The following is a 20,311-nucleotide window of genomic DNA, read 5'->3' on the forward strand; positions in this document are numbered from 1 at the left end:
TTAGCTACAGTAGAAGATTAGGTGGAAGGCAATAATCATTGTCAAATGTAGATTTCATCTTTGTGTAAAACACTGATGCCACTGTACCTTAGATAGGCCCCATCCACTGAAATACTGCATAACTCCTCTGAGGACTTCCACACTGGTGTAGCTTCTTCTGCTTAGAACTGAAAACCCTCTACTCTGGCATAATTCAGGCCTTTAACCTAGCTGAACTAAAAAAAATTGAAAGTAAAATCTAGAACCTGTGGATTGAATAAGACAGAGGCTTGATCAGAGCTGTGTGAGATGCTGGCTTCTGAAAATCTCCAACAACGGACGTGTCAATTTTCAAGACAGCTTGTTCAGATGTTCAGTTACTCCTACTGTGAAGAATTGTTTTCCCTCATTCTTTAATCTGAACTTTCCTGTTCCAGCTTGTGATTGTTGACTCTTGTCTTTTCACAGTGCACATAAGAATCTTTTTCCATCTTCTTTATGAGCTCCTTTTCAGTTATGAAAGATGCAATTAGATCTCATCTTGATCATCTCTTTTCTGTGCTGCACAAACCCAGTTCTCTCAGCCTCTTTTATGCCATACACTACAGTTGTGTGACTGTCTTAGTGATCTATTGCTTCCTGGTTTATAGCTTTCTCTCAGATTGGTGGGCCCAGTCTTCCAGATTCAGCATGGTGTGTTGAGTAGTGAGGAGCAATTGTTACTTGCAGCCTGATGGCTCATGCTGGATAACTTTTGCTAATGCTCTGTTTTAGTAGTGTTCCGCTGGATTAAGTGAAGTGAAACCATTGATGATTCATTGGGCAGAAGCTGAAGCTATGGTAGTGGTGAGCTATCCAAGGATTCTTACCTGCAATGCTGGAGCTGTTAACTGGGTATTGTGTACTTGTCTGCCCACAGTTAGTTTTCTGCAGCCTAAACACTGAGCAGGGAAGAGTACATGTCCTGGGTTCAGCAGTAGCAGTCATTTTTCTCCTTCTTGGTAGCTGGTGCAGTGCAGTGTTTTGACTTTCGGCTTGGGAACAGAGCTGATAACAATGATGTTTTGGTTTGGCCAAGGACCTTGTGAGCCTCATGCTCTGCCAGGGAGGAGGGGAAGCCAGGAGGAAGCAGAGACAGACCTGGCCCAAGCTAGCCAAAGAGGTATTCCATACCACAGCACGTCATGCCCAGGATGTAACTGGGAGTTACCCGGAAGGGCTGGGAGACTGCAGGGTTGGAGGAGGTATCAGTCAGAGCTTGGTCGGGCTGGGGGGGTGAGTTATCGGTTGGCTGGTGGTGAGGTGATGTATTCTCTTCCCTTGTTATTTCCTTTATCATTGTTATTATTGGTGGTAGCAGCAGTGATTTGTGTTATACCTTAGTTACTGGACTGTTCTTATCTCAAGCCGTGGGAGTTGCATTCTTTTCGATTCTCCTCTCCGTCCCTCTGGGAGTAGGGGGAGGGCAAGAAGGGGGGGAAGTGAGTGAACGGGCTGCCTGACTGAGTTTAAGCCATGACAGTACATATGGTATGTCACCTGGGAAGAGTGGCCAGTGAATGCATGGGAAGAAATCACAGATGTTCGCTCCTGAGGCTTCACATATAAGAAGGAAAATTACAGTGATTACTGTAGCTCTTAGTGATTGAATGGATAAGTATTGTAGTGCTACACTCCAGTTAGAGTAAGGAACTTTACTTTTTCTTTGCTCTGCTTGTTCTAGGGAATGCTGGATATTAAATTAAAAATAAACTGAAGAAAACAAATATTTAACCTTACTCTGATGTCAGGCTAGCTTTATAAACCTAGCTAATGCCATCTTAATAGTATTGCAGCAGTATGTCTGAGATGGAGAAATGTTACAGCAGACTTATTGAATTTCATGCTGGATTTTTTCAGGTCTGCTAGACATCTGCCTTCAAATGCAAAGTCTTGTACTCTGTATAGGAAAGAACTATATTAGATTTCTGAAAGCTGGCTCAGTGCATGAGACGTCTAAAAATTGCCTGCTTTTACTTTCAATTGGTTAGATCAAAATTGCTTGATCTGAAAATTGCATCAACTCTTGAACTTGCAGTGGATGTATGCTCTTAACTGAATGTTTTCCTTCTGGCCTGCTCCTTGTTCTCAGCTTTGATGAGAAGTATGTCAATTGGAAGCTGACGTGAGTGAGTGAGCACTTTCTGTACATTTCTTTTTTGTCTCGCTTGTGATAAACATCTCTTCAATAGAGTCCAACTGGTAGCGTTAACGGTCTAGATTGAGCTTTCAGGGGCCTCAATTGATTTTGCCTCCCAAGATGATTGCAGGCACCCAGCTGCTTAGTTCTGGAGACTCTGTTGCATATAAGGGACTGAAGGGCTTTGAAGGAACAGAAATTAGGTATTATGAATGTAAAGACTAAATCTGTTTATTTTTATGCTTTAAAAGGTCCTTTTCTTTGCAGTGTGACAGAATACAGTGATTGTGTTTTTAATCTCCATGGTTTTATTTTACTCTTCATTTGAAATAGAAAGAGCTTTCTAAATACTACTCTAATGCAGACGTTGAATGTACAATTTGGTGAGCTTCAGTGATGTATGTGTAAAGGTTATTCTGTATACAGCTACAAAATGTTTGTGGAGAGGGAAGATCATAGGAAGAAATGAGGACTATTAATGAATGAGAACATTAGTGAATGAGGAATGGAAACATAAGTGAGTGACACTTGTTAGATATGTTGGCTGAAGACTACTCAACTAATAATCCTTCCACATGCTTTAACTAACGATGAGCTACACCATTCTTGAAGGGTTAGAAAATAAGAGATGTTAGAGTGTTAGAGCAGGTTCTAGAGCATATGACCTTTGGAAATTTTTGCTGGCTTTAAGAAGAACCTGAGGGGTAAACATGGGGATGGGAAGACTGGCTTGCATGCGCATTGTCCTGGGATGGCCATCCTCTTTGCATTACCTTTGAGTGTTCTTGTTCTCGTTTTTCAGTTTTCTGCCCTGTTGTATTGCTCATGTTTGTCTTTCTTAAATCTGCAAATGCCTCAAAGAAAGTATTTTTCTGTTTTCATCCAAAATGTTTTTGGATTTGACAGAAACATTCGGTTTTGTTGCCCCGAAACAAGGTTTCCATGATCATTGTGCTCTCTTTCCTAACTTCATTAGCAGTCTCATCCATAGCATGCTTTATGAAAACACAGAGGTGAGAGACTGGTGAATCGTCTCTGTGAAAGCCTGCATGATGAGAGGAGCTAGAGGAGAGATTAGCATATCTCCTTAATCTTTTGACTGATGTCAAGGTGTGAACCTGTTTGTGAGTACAGACCACCTCAGTATTCAGTCTGAGGGCTACTTTCTTAGAGGTATTTTAATGATTATAACCACTGATGGTGAAACTTGGGATAGCTACAATAATGTGCAGGTAACATCAGCACCATTTAAAGTCTTTAATGGAAATGAAAAAACATCTCAGTGAAGTGCAAATGGGAAAAGGTCAGGTTTAAAGAACAGAACAAAATTATATGTTGGTCTGCAGTTCTAGTTAATTTTCTTAGTGTTTTATTTCAGGAATATAAAATTTGATGTGTATAGACCAGAACAACCCATGAATGTTGGTGGTATGCTTGTCTTCCAGAGTCTTTTCCCCCACATTAGCTGGAGTGAACCATATCTGTGGGTGTTGTCAGAGGTGTTAGTGCTAATCCCTGGAAGCATGACTCTCTGGCCGGTGGTAATTCTTTGTTGAGTAGAGAACTATCCTTAATATAGTAACCCCTCCTCTGCCCCTGGCATCTCAAATTCAGTTTTGATTTAAAACCTAACATTGTAGCTGGTTGAAGAGTTAAGGGCAGAGTCTCCAGAAGAGCTGGTGTTAAGCACTGTGTTGGTAAAATGGATTTTTTTTTTCAGTGTTTCTGCTTATAGTTAGACATTTTCAAAAGTAAAACTGGCATCTCCTTACACAAGAGGCATATTTCTCAGTCAACCGAGTCTTCTCATAGCATGTTCGTATAGGCAAATGTTAGGCATTTATTTCTTTGTTTACTTATTTCCAGGTACATGCTGGGACTCTCAGCTGTTCCAGCAGTTATACAGTTCTTCGGATTCCTGTTTCTTCCTGAAAGTCCTCGCTGGCTCATTCAGAAAGGCCAGACTCAGAGAGCGCGGAGAATCCTGTCTCAAATGCGTGGCAACCAGGCAATTGATGAAGAATATGACAGTATCAAAAACAACATTGAAGAAGAAGAAAAAGAAGTTGGAGCAGGTATGTTGAATACTTGTTGGTCTCTCTGCCTATCCATGATGAGATAAAAATCAGAAGGAATTTTGAAGTTGTAGCCTGTGGAAACATGATGTTTTGCTTTTACTTGTCTGTTTTGCTATTGTTTGAAGTATTTCATATACTGGTAGCTTCAAAAATGAACAGATGTTTCTATGATCTTACAGTTTTAAATTAGGTTCTGATTTCTAAGTGAGGAAAAAGTAAAGTTGTGTAAAATTCTAAGTTTATACCACCTACACTTATGTGAGAAGCGCTCTCAAAAAATCACTTGGTTTAAGAATGCACATCATGAAGAGTGGAGATAATTAAAATAAAGTTTGGTTTCTTTCATCAGTGGAAAAGACCAAACAGACACTAGGGAGGTTCGAAGGTATTTTACATGCCTGTAATATCCAGAGGCCATATCCAGACCATATCCTGACCAACTGGATTCTAGACAAGCAGCCTTTGGAAAGTTTAGAAAGCCTTCACAAAACTAGGCATGCAATACAGAAATGCTTTTTCAGTAAATGCAACCTCTGACAGTCCTTTTTGACTGCCCCCAGGAAAATAAGGCATCTAAATAAAATCTGGTTGTTTTACTCTTTTTTTATCCTTATGCCATAATTGCTCAAAACTTCATGTACGTACCAACACGTGCACTTAAAAGCAAGATTACCATTCCATTGACTTTCTGTCCTCTACATACTTATCCTTTGCTTTGTGCTCAAAATGTTATAGTCGGAATCTCAAGTAAGGCTCTTAAGTTAAGACTTGTCTTACTTCCTTAAACATTGATAGGAAAACACTGTAACTTCTCAAAGCTGTCGGAAAGACAAGTGCAAGTTATCTTACATCTGTGTAAATTGAAACTGAACATCTTATAATGCCTAATCACATTGCCTCATTGATCTTGGCTTTGAGCCTTACAATAAGTAATTAAGTATTCTATGATTCTATGATTCTAAGTATCTGGAAAAAGTCATATGACACATGCTAGTGAAGGGATTTTCAAAATATTCACTGTGGTGAAGAAGGGTTTTTTTACTCTCATTATGTTTTTGAGGCTTTGGATATTTTTTTCCAGGTTTTGGGGCATGGGGGAGCATGGGAAATAAAGTTCATTGAAGCTGATTCAATAAAAAGCTGAAGTGGATGTTCATAGAACATCTTAGAGTCCTGTGCTGAGGTTCTCAATCCTAATTAGGGATTTAGATGTTCAGTTCTGTGAAAGGCCACTTAATGTGTAGCATTAAAGTTTTTATGCTTTGTAGAAAGAAAAGGAACAGATGTTTGCCCCATCCAGTCGCTTATTTCCAGTCACTGGGCTATGGGGTATGACATTGTTTCTCTTGCTTAAATCTTTCCTCATGCTGCTGTTTCACTGTTTGTTGTAAGACTGCATTAGGACTGACTCGAGCTCAGTTGTTAAATCAGTCTTCTATACATTGATAACTTGGACTGGCACACTGATTGTGAGGTTGTTGGCATTCTAGAATGTGCAGATCTCTTGGTTTCCCTCTGCCTCGCCAGAAAACTTATTGTGGTCCTGAAGGTTAGGTAAGTCAAGCACATTTTTAGGAGAAAGCTTGGTTACACAGAATCAGTGTTTTCTTCTCGGGTAGTCCACAGCTTCAGATTTGTCACCAAAGGGCATTAAAAAAGTGGGAATAGTTACAAGTATATGCTGTCCCACTTGTTATAAATGTTTAGCAAGTAGGTGTTAGATATAGTTGCTCTCATTTTTGTTTACAACTTGGTTGTATTGCATTTCATCCCATTCAACCCAAAGTCTTCATTGTTACAAAAAGGTATGTTTTATGTCAGCTTCAAGACGTACATTATATTTATCACCTTTCTGCGACTTTCAGGTTGTATTTACAAATTGTATTAAATTGTGACTACTTCTATTTCTTGAGGAGTTGTCTGAATCCTTAGTATTGAATTTGGCATGCATAGTGTAAGAGCAACTGCTCCTGGTTACATGGTGTTTAGGTATTGACAACTAAAATGTGTGCTTCCGCAAAGACTGCATTTCATTTTTTATGTGTATTTGCACAGGGTTTTTTTGGTTTTGTTTGGGTTTTTTTTAGTATATATATTGCTGTAGTACTTTTTGTTTTCATTTCTGCCATTTGTGGCAGACAGTGTTTTAAAACACTAGTCAATAGCAATGATAAAGGATAGTAGCAATTCCTATCAGATGTTGTGGACATCATTCCAGTTTTACAAAAAGCTTTAAATGGCCCTGAACTGACAGTGTGTGTATGTGGCATTCAAGGAAAGATAGCTTTGTAGATTGTAGATTGAAAATCATCTTACTTTTGCCTAGAAGGGCCTTTTCCTTTCCTGTCTTCTTTTCTTGAAAAAGAACAGATGTTCTTTTTCATTAATTGAGATATGAGCATCTTTGCCAGTTTCTTAGGGCATCATTTCCTAAGTGAAAATAGGTCTGTGTTTCACTCCTTTTCTGAAGGGAGTAACGGAATGTAACCGTAACATGTTCTCCAGTCCCAGACTGAAAGCTGTAATGCTTTTTGTAACTGTTTCATCAACTATTCGTGTCAGGGAAGTAATGAATCACAGGGGAACTTCATCTGTGTTGTTTAAACTACTTCCTTCAAAGTCTGGTTGTAGTGTCTGTCATAAAACCGGAGAAGTCCATTGCTTTTTCCACATGGTCATCAAGCAGCTTCTGTCTTGAAAATAATGAAGATGCCCTCAGCAAGAAACTTCTGTTTCAGAAGTCTTTTGTATCAATGTTGAATACCTGTTAAGCAAATGATTCACATTTCTTTATCCTTTCCAATACATTCATCCAATTCACTGCTGCTGATACTGCTTAGCAGCTTATATATTAGCATTTTCAGATTGGTAGCTGGAAAAGGATGTATCTTTTTGACAAATGCTTTCCCAATGACTGGTTATGCAAATGACATTTATTCTGGCAGTCATGAATACTGCTTTTGCATGCTCTGTGCTATACTCCCAGTTTGACTTTTGGTTTTGTAGCCTTGCACGTTGTCATGGTTTAAGCCCAGCCGCTAGCCAGAACCACGCAGCTGCTTGCTCACTCCCTGCCTTCTTTCCCCCCACTCCCGGAGGGATGGGGGGGGAGAATCGAAAGAATGTAACTCCCACCGGCTGAGATAAGAACAGTCCAGTAACCAAGGTATAACACAAACCACTGCTGCTACCACCAATAATAATAATGATAAGGGAAATAACAAGGGAAGAGAATACAACCGCTCACCACCTGCCGACCGATACCCAGCCCGACTGAGCAGTGAAGTAGCCCTTCCCGGTAACTGCCCCCAGGTTCACAGCCTGGGCATGACATGCTGTGGTATGGAATACCTCTTTGATCAGTTTGGGTCAGGTGTCCTGTCTCTGGTTCCTCCTGGCTTCCCCTCCTCCCTGGCAGAGCATGAGGCTCACAAAGTCCTTGGTCAGAGTAAACAGCAACAACTAAATACACTGGTGTTATCAGCATTGTTCCCAGGCTGAAAGTCAAAACCGCAGCACTGTACCAGCTACTAAGAAGGTGAAAAATGACTGCTACTGCTGAACCCAGGACACACTTCAAGAACTGAATGGGAGAGCATCACATTCTGCATTAACATTATGAGTTGAATCTTGGTCAAATCTAGCTAATCATCATCAGTTAACATCATCTCCCTCTCAGTTGGTGAGGGTGTACTGCAAAAAGGGAGCTAGTGACAGGAAAATCAGGGGTAAAAGGACTATGAGGAAGATGTTAAGAGAGCTCACCAAGAGTTGTGGAGACGGTAGTTTGTAGGTGTGGACTTCCCCGTCAAATATGCTGTGGATCCCCAGTGGATTCCCCAGTGCTCAGCTTAGGCTCTGAAGCCTAAAGGAAGAGAATAGTCAGAAGGTGGATGCAACAGAGTGAAGAATTAAAGACATTGCTGGGAGAGTGTTCTGGGGCTCTTCACAGCAAAACATGTCTGACTTTCACTGCTGCTGAATTGTAGTTTTTAGTACAGCTAGGGCAGGGATTCTGTACTGCACGTTAGTTAAAAACAGGCAATAAAATCACAGCAAGTAGGTAAGCACAGTGGCTTAATTACACAGGTACAGATGAAATTGCTTGTGTTCCTAAGTGAATTACAGTGTGGGTTTGTAATGCTAGTTCAAGAGTAAGCACTTCAGTGTGAATTTAATGTGTCGATTTTGTGCATAAGAATAACGCTACTAGCATGCCTTTGGTAGAAGTTTTCCAGGTTGCCAGTTTAGTGGTCATCTCAGACTGGACAGAAATCATAATGACATCCAATGGAGACATTTTAAATAGATCATTAATTTGCTGTATGTTTGACAACACTCCACTGGTCAAAGCAAATCACAGAAAAGTACCAGCTTGTACTGCCTTTCTGGGTGAAAGCATCTACAAACTGCCTGGGTTTTCCTCACACCCCTTTTTGTAGCAGTACTGAGCTGGGATGTGCCAGGATGCATGGTATTTCATGTGACATTTGTAATGATGACTATACTACTAACTTAGCATCTCGATGAAATGAACATCATTTGCATTAAAACTAGACTTTTATTTTTGTGTAAATGAAGGACATGTCACCGTGGATCATAGTTACACTAGGAGAGCAGTGTAATATCCCTTGGCCATATATATTTATCCCATACTTTTCCAAAGGTTGAGACTCTTGACCTTATCTGCTCTGCCTATGGACCTTTGCATTTTATTTTCTGTTCTTATCTATGTATCTGTGTCGCCTTCTGATCATGGAGATGTTTTTTCTGCACACGTTATGCTCAGTAATTCTGGCCGTGTAAAACTGCTGGGAGCTCAGTGGTGCATGGAAACCATGCTGCTTCTGTGAAATTCACTGAGTGGTTTAGAAAATGCATCATTACTCTGTAATATTGTTTAACTTGCCATTCTGTTTCTGTACCAGAATGTTACGTAATGGGCACTGCTTCTAGATCAGGCATTTTCTCGTGTTTTCATTATTTTTAATACACTTTTTGGAATAGCCTAGCTTTTTCTTTGTGAGACCAAGAAAAACATATCCATGCTGCTCTTTCACTCCTGTAGGCTTGACTCACTTCTTTGCTGTATTTCCTATTGGATCAGTGAGTCAGTCTCCTTTTTAGGTTTTGTATTTCCATGTTGGAGATAAATGTGTTATGGTATGAAGGTAAAATCAGCTCATTACCATTATGTTTCAGCTCATAACTTTGCCCAGTTAACTGTCAGTTAGGATAGTATTAGGCAGGAGATCTGGACCCTCACTCCTTCATGGTTCCAGTTTATTTCTTGCACCTTTTCTTCTTAAGTAATATTTTAGCTTGTTAGAATTCCTGGCTATGCCTTTGGCTGGAATCATTTGACATGCATCTTTCTAGGGAGATGCTGGAAACTTGCAATGGTTTCACTCTTTATCATAATTCTCCCCTAACTTCTGGGAGTTATTTTTATCCTAGCCTGCCTCCCGACATGCCTGGTGTTGAAAATTATAGACAGTTTTATTACTATTGGACATCAGCTGGAATGTTATTTAATGAAACTTGGTAATACTGAGATGCTCTGGTAGGGCTGTGCAGAGCTCTGAATCATCCCACTTCCAGGCACTCAAATCCTTATTTGAAGTTACGATATTAAGTGGCTGTTGTTACCTGTAACCATGAAATCATATGGAAATCTTGGGGCAGAAGTTGTTTGGCTAAGGATTTGTTGAAGAAAACCCCAAATCCAATATGGTTGGTGGTCATGTCAGCCTGAAATTCTTGCCTGTGGCAATACGAAATGCCAGGGTCAGTTCCAGGCGGGTTTTGCCTTTGGGTTTTGTGGGCAGTGTGGCCAGTGCAAGAGGTACTTGAAAGGTGTATCTTCATTCTTGTATTTTAACCATTTGACATGTAGAATTATTTGTTCTCTTAAGAACAAAAATTATTCCTGTGTAGGTCTTCATTAGAATTTTTTTTGAGATGAACGCACAGGAAAACCCCACACTCCTCTGGATAATTTAAAATTCATGCAATGCAGGTAAATAAAACGTGGAGACATTTGATCTTGAGAAAGTGAACTAACCCAGTTCAGTGCACGATCTGATAACAAGAAAAATCCTTCTACAAAACTTGGCAAGGAATATTGGAAATATGAATTTCTGCATTAAACAAATGATACAGAGAGATAAGAAGATTTTTGGTTCTCCTTTTATCCTTAAAATCTGTTAAAAGGCTGACTTATTCTTGCAAATATGACCTTTGAGAAATCTAGTGCATAAAGTACGTGATTGTTTTTTGCCTTGTAGAGAAATATGAGTGCTATGTTTTAAAAAATAATAGTTTGTTTTTTAGAGCTCTACTTATACCTTCAGTCTGTGCATCTAACTGAGTTTGGAAATGTCTGTATACTTTGGAATCCTGGTGTTAGTGTGTTCACATGGCAGGGCGTTTCAAGTTGTCTTTGCTTCAGTGGCTTATGAACAAAACCTGGCCCTTAATCTTCCATCTTGGTTTTCAATGGCTAACTTAATGTGAAGAAGTAATAAATTGAACATTTATCTGGAAATGGTGGTTAATTGCCTATCTGAAGATAAAATTCCTTGGGGTACACTTCTTCAGATGTATGTTTTGGAGCAAACTCTTCTTTTGTCCAGACAGATTTAATGTACAGTAGTCCTAAAGGACAGGAAAAAGCAAAACCCTGTAAACAAACTTCATGTGAGTATAGGGAGGCACTGTGGGGGAGGATGGTTTTGTTTGGTTTTGTTTCTTTTCCCCACTTCAGTTTCGCTATGAAGTTTCTGGAAGCAAAATTAGCTTTCCAATCACAGCATTATTGGCTTTATATTAGTTCACAGTTTTTGAAGCCTACAGAAAATTCAAGCTACAAGTCTGGAAAATAAAACTAAAAAGACTTAATCTCTGTTGGTTTAAAAATAAAGTTGGATGTAATTATTTTGTTTTAAGCCAAATGACATTATTCACAGATTAAAGCTGTATTCACTGGTGTTCAGGTAATATTAACTGCTGCTCTTCATCTGAGGTTGCCTGTGGGACTAGATGTCTGGAAACAGTACTGGTTTCCACTTCAGTATTAGTGCACCACCGAACATTCAGCTGATCCCTATGCTGTGCTTGGGAACAGGCATCTGTTTTGTGAAAATATGTATTTCGGCATGGAAAAAAACCTATTGGATGAATAAGAGTAGTGCTTGACATCCTTCCGTAAGAAGAATAAAAACTGACTGGAGGAGAGCCTGTGAGTAAGGATAGCATGATTTGCTTAAGTTGTGTCCAGGGGAGTAAGAGTTTGTAACTTGGGCTTAAAGATCAAACAAATCCCTACACCCACCTACTCCTGCAAATTTAACTAGAATAGTTCATATTTTTCTTTCTTACAAACAGCCAAAATCAGGCATTTTTGGCTGGTTGGTTGGGTGTTATTCTTTCTGTTTCATGTTTAGTATGTCAGGGCTAGCTACAGTACCTCAGATTTACAGAAAATTTACATATAAATCCAATCTTTTTCTTTTAGCACAAACCCTGCTTTTGTGTGTGTGTGTGTCTAAACCAGCTAATCTATCTGATTTGGACTACATCGTTTTCTGGAAGCTATTGGCTTCTGGCCCCAGTTTCCATGCCTTCTAGGAGCTCAGTTCAGTTTGAGAAGACAGCAAGCTAGACACATTCCTTTGATTTTCTGGAAGTAGTGCTTAGCTGTAGAACTTGGTCTGTTACTATAAGTCTGCTATGTAATAGAATGAACTTTAAACAGCATTTGAAACTGTATGTATTTGCAGTACTTCCTTCCCAGTTAGTCCAGGGGAAATCCACAAAAATAGCGTGACATGGTGGGATCTTGGGAAAGCTGGACTAAAGCTGGACTGAAGATTCTTAGCAAAACTGAACTTGAAGGACACGGGGGGCAGTATTGTTGGTTGACAAGAAGAAAAATGTATGTGCATAACATGAGTAATAGTGAAGGAGTGAAGAAAGCAGGAAAGACAAGAAATAGGAGGAAGGTGGGGCAGGGAGAAATGAAGGAGGTAGTTCTTGCACTGTTGGGAGGCAAATCTGTTCTCAGCAGCTATGAGGCTTGTTCTTTAGTCAGTGGGGAAATGGGATAAAGTGGGGGAGACACCTGTAACTGTTACTGTCTGTAACACACACAGTTTGCTACTATGGAAAGGGAGCCTGGGGAAGTGGGGTGGACGTGGGAGCTTGTGTTAGAATCATAGAATTGTTAGGGTTGGAAAGGACCTTAAGATCATCTAGTTCCAACCCCCCTGCCATGGGCAGGGACACCTTATGCTAAACCATATCACCCAAGGCCTCGTCCAACCTGGTCTTGAACACTGCCAGGGATGGAGCATTCACGACCTGCCTGGGCAACCCATTCCAGTGCCTCACCACCCTAACAGGAAAGAATTTCCTTCTTATATCCAACCTAAACTTCCCCTGTTTAAGTTTTAACCCATTAACCCCTTGTCCTGTCACTACAGTCTCTAATGAAGAGTCCCTCCCCAGCGTCCTTATAGGCCCCCTTCAGATACTGGAAGGCTGCTCTGAGGTCTCCACGCAGCCTTCTCTTCTCCAGGCTGAACAGCCCCAACTTCCTCAGCCTGTCTTCAGGCTAAAAGGTAGTCATCAGATTTTAATGCCAGGGTAGGAATTAAATGGCTTGAGCCATCTGGCATTGGGCCGGCCTTGCCAGGGATGGTGGTGCAATCAACTCTTCCAAATTGCAGCACAAGGATTTGTTGCTGCCGTCATGTCGCCAGGCTCCTTCCTTTTTGGTTGGAATGAACCAAGCCATGACCATGAGCGTTGGAGTCACAGGGCTGGAGAGCAGGTTCACTTTGCGGCAGAATGCCTGGAGTGTGGCAGCTTGATTGCGTTAGAAATGGGAAATGTAATTTAGAATTTCACATTGCCTTCACAGCAGAATTTGTTCCTTGAGCCTTTGCTTTTCTCTGACATGGTTACACTGATGTACTTGTTTTTCCTCTGAAGTTACAGATCTACTTTTTATATTTACGTATATTGTTCGTAAGAAGTAATAAAAATATGGTATCTCAAGAGCAACTAATGGTATTCAAGAGCTCAGTTAATTAAAAAAGAAGGGGCAGTGGGGGAGGAAGAGGCCTGGTTCTTCATTGTTTCCCCACTGGATCCAGCATCTGCACGGAATACACAGTTCTAAGCTGAATGTTCCCACTTGAGCTGCCTGCTTTCATGCAGCAGGGATTCAGACAAAATACAGTGTTGTGTGAAAATGTTAATGGGCATAGGGGGAAATTTTTTTTTCAGACTACTGAGGAATAATTATAACACTTCACTGAGCTTTGTAATATGATTCATTATTTAGCTTTTGGAGCATGTTCTATGGCAAAAGTTGGTGATAATCTTGCAGCTTCTTTGCTCTCTGACCTTGTGAAGATGAGTGGAAACTCTAGAATAGATTTAAAGTTCTTAATAACAATATTTATATGGAAGTACCAGCGACACATAGCTAAGCAAACTTTACCTGTGGGTTCCATTTTAGCCTTAATCAGCATAATGATTAAAATTAAAAAAGTTCTTGTCTTATTCTTTTACTTAATATTGCTTTGCAGTGTTGTAAGAACCACGTAAGTGCAGAGCTGATCGTCAGCTGCTGCCTCCAGGGTGACAGGCTTTGCACAAGGGCAGTCCCCCCATCAGATATTAATGGTTCTGCAGCAGCAGTAGTGTTACTTTGGCTCTGCGGTCAGGTGAACACAGTGTTTATAGAGCTTGTTTAAATTGAAGTACTTTATTAACAGGAAGAAACCATTAGGAAGGAAAAAGGATTTTGAGCAGTGTATGCATTTACTTCTGTGTAAGGCCATATTCTGCTTGTGCAGTTTAGTAAGGCTGTATTTTTTCTGATGACCTTCAACTAGGTATTGTCTGCCTGATTTTTGTCTAGTGCTCATCTTTTTTCTCTTGCCTTTTAAAATAACAGCAGTAGGGTTTTTTTTTTTTCCCAATCTCTTCTGTTTTCAAGAAATTTTTTTCTTTTAGCGAACCTGAAGGGTTTGGTTCAGACTAAGCAGCTATCCTTGCACACCTGGTAGTTTATCAACAATATTCATGCACTGAGCATTTCAGTAAATCTTGTCAGCCAAAGTGAAGTCTGTCACAGTTGGTATGCTGGCATGTGTGGATTGTGTTTTGTTTGACAGAAGATGGATTTGAAAATAGAAAAAGGAAAGAATACATTAATGTTGTTGACTGCTGAGTACGTTGCTCCTGTGACTCCCAAAGTATCCATTTCAAATGTACCCTTACACAAATATTCTTGAACTTTCCCTATGCGAAGAAAGCAAGTTGTTGGGATTTCTTCCTTTTTAAAAGAAATGAACAATGGTGTAGTACTTCCATGTTGACTGTTTGACCAGAATGTTTGAACAGAATCTTGTTCTAGTGCTTTTAGCTAGGAGATAAGAAACAGTTTCTTTTGTTTGGCTGTAATTTTTACAAGTGGTGAACAGGTTCAGAATTATGTTTCATTCATAATTTTTTGGTCAGCAAAAAGTTAGATTTCTGCTTTCGCTTATGGTTGTTTTTCTAATGATATCCCCATAACCATTAGTGATACCCAGTGACGGTGTAGTAGTGTGTTAGCCTTGCTACAGAGCCACATCCCCAGGAAAAAAATCTTCCTCCTCATATTGTTTCACTCCAGAATAGGAAGGGTGAACACCGGCTTTTATCATCTGGATGAGTGTGTCTGTGGGCTTATGCTTTTCATGTGGTGTTTCTGTAAGTGAAGTACTTTCTAGGAAGTTTATAATACTAATTTGTATTCTAAAATATTACTGGTCTTCTGGAGAATGTTCACGTAGATTAGAGAGGCTTTCTGTGGTTGAAGCATGTGTCTGTGTGTGCAAGATAGCTAACGTTGCATGAATAATTCACAATGAATAATTTATCTAATTAATTTAGACTTTCTGCTTGTCAGTTGTCTGTGGGGAAACTGCAGTTTCTTAGATATGTTTTGGAAGTGTTAAAGTGAAGCTGTAACAAATGCGTTGCACACTTTAAATTTTAGTATAAACTCTGGAAATTGTGGTTTTCACAAATATGAAGCAGTATTTCAACCATGGTCTAGAAATATCTGTAGAAATAAAGCTCTGAATAGCTCAGCTAACAAAGCAAGAACATTTTGAAAGAGCCAGTTAGACTGGACCCTCTCCACCCCAGTTTCAGGTTTGTTTTTTGCTAAAAACCCAAACCAGCCCCCACCCCCAACAAACAAAGAGCAAAACCCCACAGTTCCTTCACCAAACGCCATTTGTAATGTTTAGCATTTCCCTCTGCCACCCAGGAAACCACTGTTCTGTTAAATGTCATTTTCCTGTGAGGAAAGGATCATTCCACTGTTTTAGCAGTGGTCAATTTCTGTATGTTTTCTGTGAACATTCAGAGTTAAATATTGCACTTATGGATAACGGTGGTTTTGAACTATTTTTCTGATTCTGACCAGACTTGAATATTTTTTTCTGTTGAATAAGAAATAATGTTTCCAAAACCAGTTCAGTATTTACGGATATTCAAATATTTACTAAAACTCTCATGGAAAATGTTATCTAATCAAAGTAAGTTATCTCACAATGCAGCCGTGGTGATTTATGAATGAAGAAATATTTTCTTTTCTCCAATATTGTGAATTACTTTTACAATTATTCTGTAACTAAAGGTTGCAAGGGCTTTAAAAATTTGTCCTTTTACATGCCATACTTTAGAAAGCATTCAAATCCCCCCTTATAGAGGTGGCTTCAGGCCAGTATTAAGTGTCGGCACACTTAAGATTGTTGTTATTTCCTCCTCTTTGGTTGCAAGGAAGGTTGTAGAATTGCTAAGAAACTGCTGAGAGTTCAAGCTGATGTAGGTTTAATTGAACATGCTCCATGTTTATTCCGTCCTTTTATAGTGAAATGACAGTTTTTATCATAGGTTGCCAAACAAGCATCGTTGCTTTAACAAACGATAGCCTTGTTCTGCCAGCTACTCTGCACTGGTGAGCCTGAGGCTGGTAGGAACCCACTGGCATTCATGGGGTGTCCGTGTGTCTGAACCTGTGTGAACTGGGGCTGTCAGGACTTCCAGGCACTTCGCCGTGTAGAACAGTACTTCAGGACAGAAAGAGTGTAGGTCTTTCTTTTGGTACTGAAATTGCATGGATATATTTATCAGGGCTCAACATCTTTAATTTTTATGTGCATTCTCCTTGGCGTCAGTGGCTATAGAGAACAAATACCATTTTCTTCAGTGTGTTTTGACCTGTTTGCTATCACTTATTGAACATGGGAAGGTTTAATTACAAATATTTAATAAAATGGTGCATGACTGCTCTAAGCATTAAATTACTATTGAAGCACAAGTCAGCTAAATTATACTTGAAATTGGATTCATTTAAGAGTGTAAATAATTTTGAAGTAATTCTCTCCTTTATGATTTTCTAGATCGCACTAGTTTTTTTTTTTTCATTTAAATACAAATTTATAAACATGTAATGCAAAACCTGATTTTCATTGTAGCTGAGGTGGATGTATCTTACTTAAGAGAGTACAAGTATGGATATATACATGAATAAATTATGTCTCCATAGTGCATCTTATAGAAAGGAGATGATTGGCTATGAGCCAGGAGACTTCCTTTTTAGTTAAAGCAAACATACGTTTCTATGGCAATAAAAGCAAATTTAAAATGTAGGTGGTTCTGAGTGTTGCTAGTCTAAAATAAAGGTGGCAGTTGCAGAATAGTTCATTTCATAGCCAAAGGAAACTGAGATTTTTATTGAAGAAAAATGCATCTATATTGCTTCATACTTAATTTTAAATTTTTTTGGATCACAAGCTCTGTTTATTTTTCCCTTCCTTTAATTTCTCCTGCTTGCTTTTCACTGTGTGTAGCAAGAATAGGAGTCTGCATATAAATGTTATACACATACTCTGTGATCATCAAGTAGATTTAAACTTTCATGGTGATTTGTATTACCTTTGCATCCTTCATATATTTTTTTTACTTTAAATTCTCAATGTTTTGTTTAAGTGATGATTATTTTTAGTAGTACTCACAGAGAGGAGTCATGAAGGTCTTAGAACAGAAGATAAATTAAAGCAGTATTTACCAAAGAACACTTTAATGTTGTATAAGGAAAGGTAAATTAAACGATATTTACCAAAGAACATGGGTTTGGTGGGGTGGGTAGGGGATAACAGGTTGCAAATAAATAGGGTTGAATATAGTGAGAGGTGTTTATCTTACTCTAATTATGGTGCAGTATAACAATGGAAGAGGTCTGAGACACCATTTCTTCTCTAGATTGCATTGTTTAGAGCTTCACAGCCCTTGGAAGCACATTCCCAGAAGAATGATCCATTATAGAATATCCAAATACCACCTGTTTGTGAGTGAATGACCTCAAATTAATCATCCTGCCCTTGTCTGAAATACTTGGTATCCTTCAAGCTTTACTTTTTCTGGTCCCCGCATCTTCCCAAAATCAGTAGGTTTGAATATAGGGACCTGAGGATTCAGTGTCTGTGGGGATTTGCTTTTGTTCCTTTAAGAAAGGAGTATGGGCAGCCTATTTCATATATAAGATGATGTCTCGCACCCAAAATTTGCTGTTATTTAAAAGTAGTGTGTGCATTCGTAAAAACCAAATGGTATCTTTTTGGCCACTCGTGCAGTTTGATTTGTTGTGCCACACCCTGACAGAGACAGAGCTTGACAGGTACCTGTTGGTGTTCATTTGGCATTTGGCAGGGTGGGAACATGTGGTACCAATCCAAGGTCATGTCAGATTTCATTAAGTCTTCTTTTGCAGCAATAGTCAAGATTTTTCTTAAAGTTATAACCTGCAAATATTTAATGCAAAAATATAAACCTAAAGTTGCAGAGATTCTAGTATTACCTATGAGATGCACATTCATTTCCCTCATCGCAGTGGATGCTGACTTTGTTGTCCTTGGTAATTCAGATAAACGGTGTTAACTACTCTGTCAAAGACCTTGGATGAAATACTGTGAAAAGACATACTGTCTATGCTAGCTGACTGCTCTTGTGGTGCTGGGGTGGTGGGTTTGAGTGCTCCAGTTGCCATCTGACAGGAAGAGCTGAGACATAAGGAAAGGGCTTTGGATATCTGAGCTGCCAGGAGCCAGTGAAGCTGTTGGTATTGAATGCTTTATCAGGGAAAACCTGCCAGTTTTATATAATATGAACCTATGTATAAATGTACCAAATTATGGTTAATGAATAATGTTGTAAGACTGGAAGTAATATATGTACTCCAGGGCTGCATAACGATAATGTTTTGAGTTCAAATATTTCTTGACATGCTGTATGAGATGTAAATCCTTGAAATAAACAGGAAGATACTTTTTTAAATGTAGCTCAATGTATTCTGTATTCAAATGCAACTGTAGTGTAACCCAGCAGCTTTACAGAAGAAGTAGAATTTTTTTTTGTTATTTAGTTATTTTGAGGCAAATTATTTGTATTTTACAAATTTGAGAACTCATCGCTCAGTTTAGTGTTCTGATCTCATCTGAGAAACATTCCCTACCATCTGCAGCCACTCGTCTGTTGTGCTGTGTGAGCCTGCCTCAAAATACAAAATATCAGCTGGTCTGCATAGTGCTGTGTTTGACAACCCCCAAAATGTGACTGATGGAGGTCAACATACTCTCTGTTCAGGTGCAGGCAGATCCGTTAGAAAGGTTAATTCTGGAAAACATTCATAGGTCTTTCATAGACTCTGAATTGTATCATGGGAATGTTAGGAAGTGCTGCATTGCAAAAATACTTTGAAATAAGGGCTTCTAATGCTTGGAGTATTTTTTTCTTCTTATCAGCTGAAACTGGTTTTCAGAGTCAACTGAGAGTTATTTTGAAATGTAGTTTTAATAAGCTTGCACTCTTCTGCCCTGCTGATAAACTTCTCTTCCTTTCTTCTCTAACTCCAGTAGAGACAGAGATTAACCTGCTGAACCTGTTATGTGCCTTTTCCCATGTTGTATCTTGGAACCTCCTGAAGCTGAAGAGTGCTGTTCAGTTTTAGCTCAGCAGTTTTCTTTTATCATGACTTGGATGATTTGGAACAATCCTCTTTTTCTTCTGTAATTCTTAAATGTATTAATTTTATTTGACGATAAAATTTTCCCTCTACACTCTTAATGTTTTTGCAGATTTGAATATTGTTTTATGCTAGTGTCAGCATTACACCTAATTTTTACTTATATTTTATAGTAAAGATATTGAGACATTGGTGTTATATTAGATGAAATTTATGAGTGCTAGTTGTAAGACATGACCATTGAAAAGTACTAATTGATTTGGTGTAAATCCTGTATGACATCATACTCAGAAGTGTAGTATATTGTTGCTATAGTTATAAGCACGGTAGATTTTTTTCCAGGATTTTATGCAGCAGCTTATAATAGTTGGAGTGCCTGCTAAGTGTCATCTACATATTGAGTTCCATTGAAAATATAAACCTTGAATAACTGTAAACTGTTTTTACAATGTAAGTTGCCTTTAGGGCCTGAGTTGTAGTAATCACTGAACAATCTGGGTTGTAAGGGACCTTCAAAGAACATCTCGTCCAACCCCCCCTGCAATGAGCAGGGACATCTTCCACTAGATCAGGTTGCCCAGAAGCACATCCAGCCTGGCCTTCAATGTCTCCAGGGGTAGTGCATCCACCACCTCCCTGAGCAGCCTGTGTCATGATTTTACCACCTTCATGGTAAAAATATTTTCCTCGCATCCAGCCTGAATCTCCCCTCTTTCAGTTTAAAACCATCACCCCTCATCCTATCGCAACAGGTTCTGCTGAAAAGCCTCTTCCCATCTTTCTTATAGGCCCCTTTTAAGAACTGAAAGGCCACAATAAGGTCTCCCCAGAGCCTTGTGTTCTCCAGCTGAACAACTCCAACTGTCTTAGCCTTTTCTCACAGGAGAGATGATTAATCCCTCTGATCATTTTTGTGGCACTCCCCTGGACCCAACAGGTCTATATCCTTCCTGTGCTGAGGACTCGAGAGCTGGATGGATTATA

General features: G+C 39.3%; 1 protein-coding gene across 2 annotated transcripts in view; it reads left to right on the forward strand.

The window, feature by feature from the left end:
• SLC2A13 (solute carrier family 2 member 13) overlaps positions 1–20,311 on the forward strand; it is a 162,337-nt gene that overhangs the window by 33,840 nt on the left and 108,186 nt on the right. For both annotated transcript variants that reach the window (XM_061467451.1, XM_061467452.1), the window contains exon 3: positions 4,025–4,233. In XM_061467451.1, the coding sequence (XP_061323435.1) occupies positions 4,025–4,233 (209 nt within the window). The remainder of the gene's footprint in view (positions 1–4,024; positions 4,234–20,311) is intronic.

The sequence above is a fragment of the Pezoporus flaviventris genome, unplaced genomic scaffold (genome assembly GCF_033815535.1).
Source record: "Pezoporus flaviventris isolate CSIRO_AGI_PZ_B2104156 unplaced genomic scaffold, CSIRO_AGI_Pfla_v1 ptg000045l, whole genome shotgun sequence".
Taxonomy (NCBI): domain Eukaryota; kingdom Metazoa; phylum Chordata; class Aves; order Psittaciformes; family Psittacidae; genus Pezoporus; species Pezoporus flaviventris.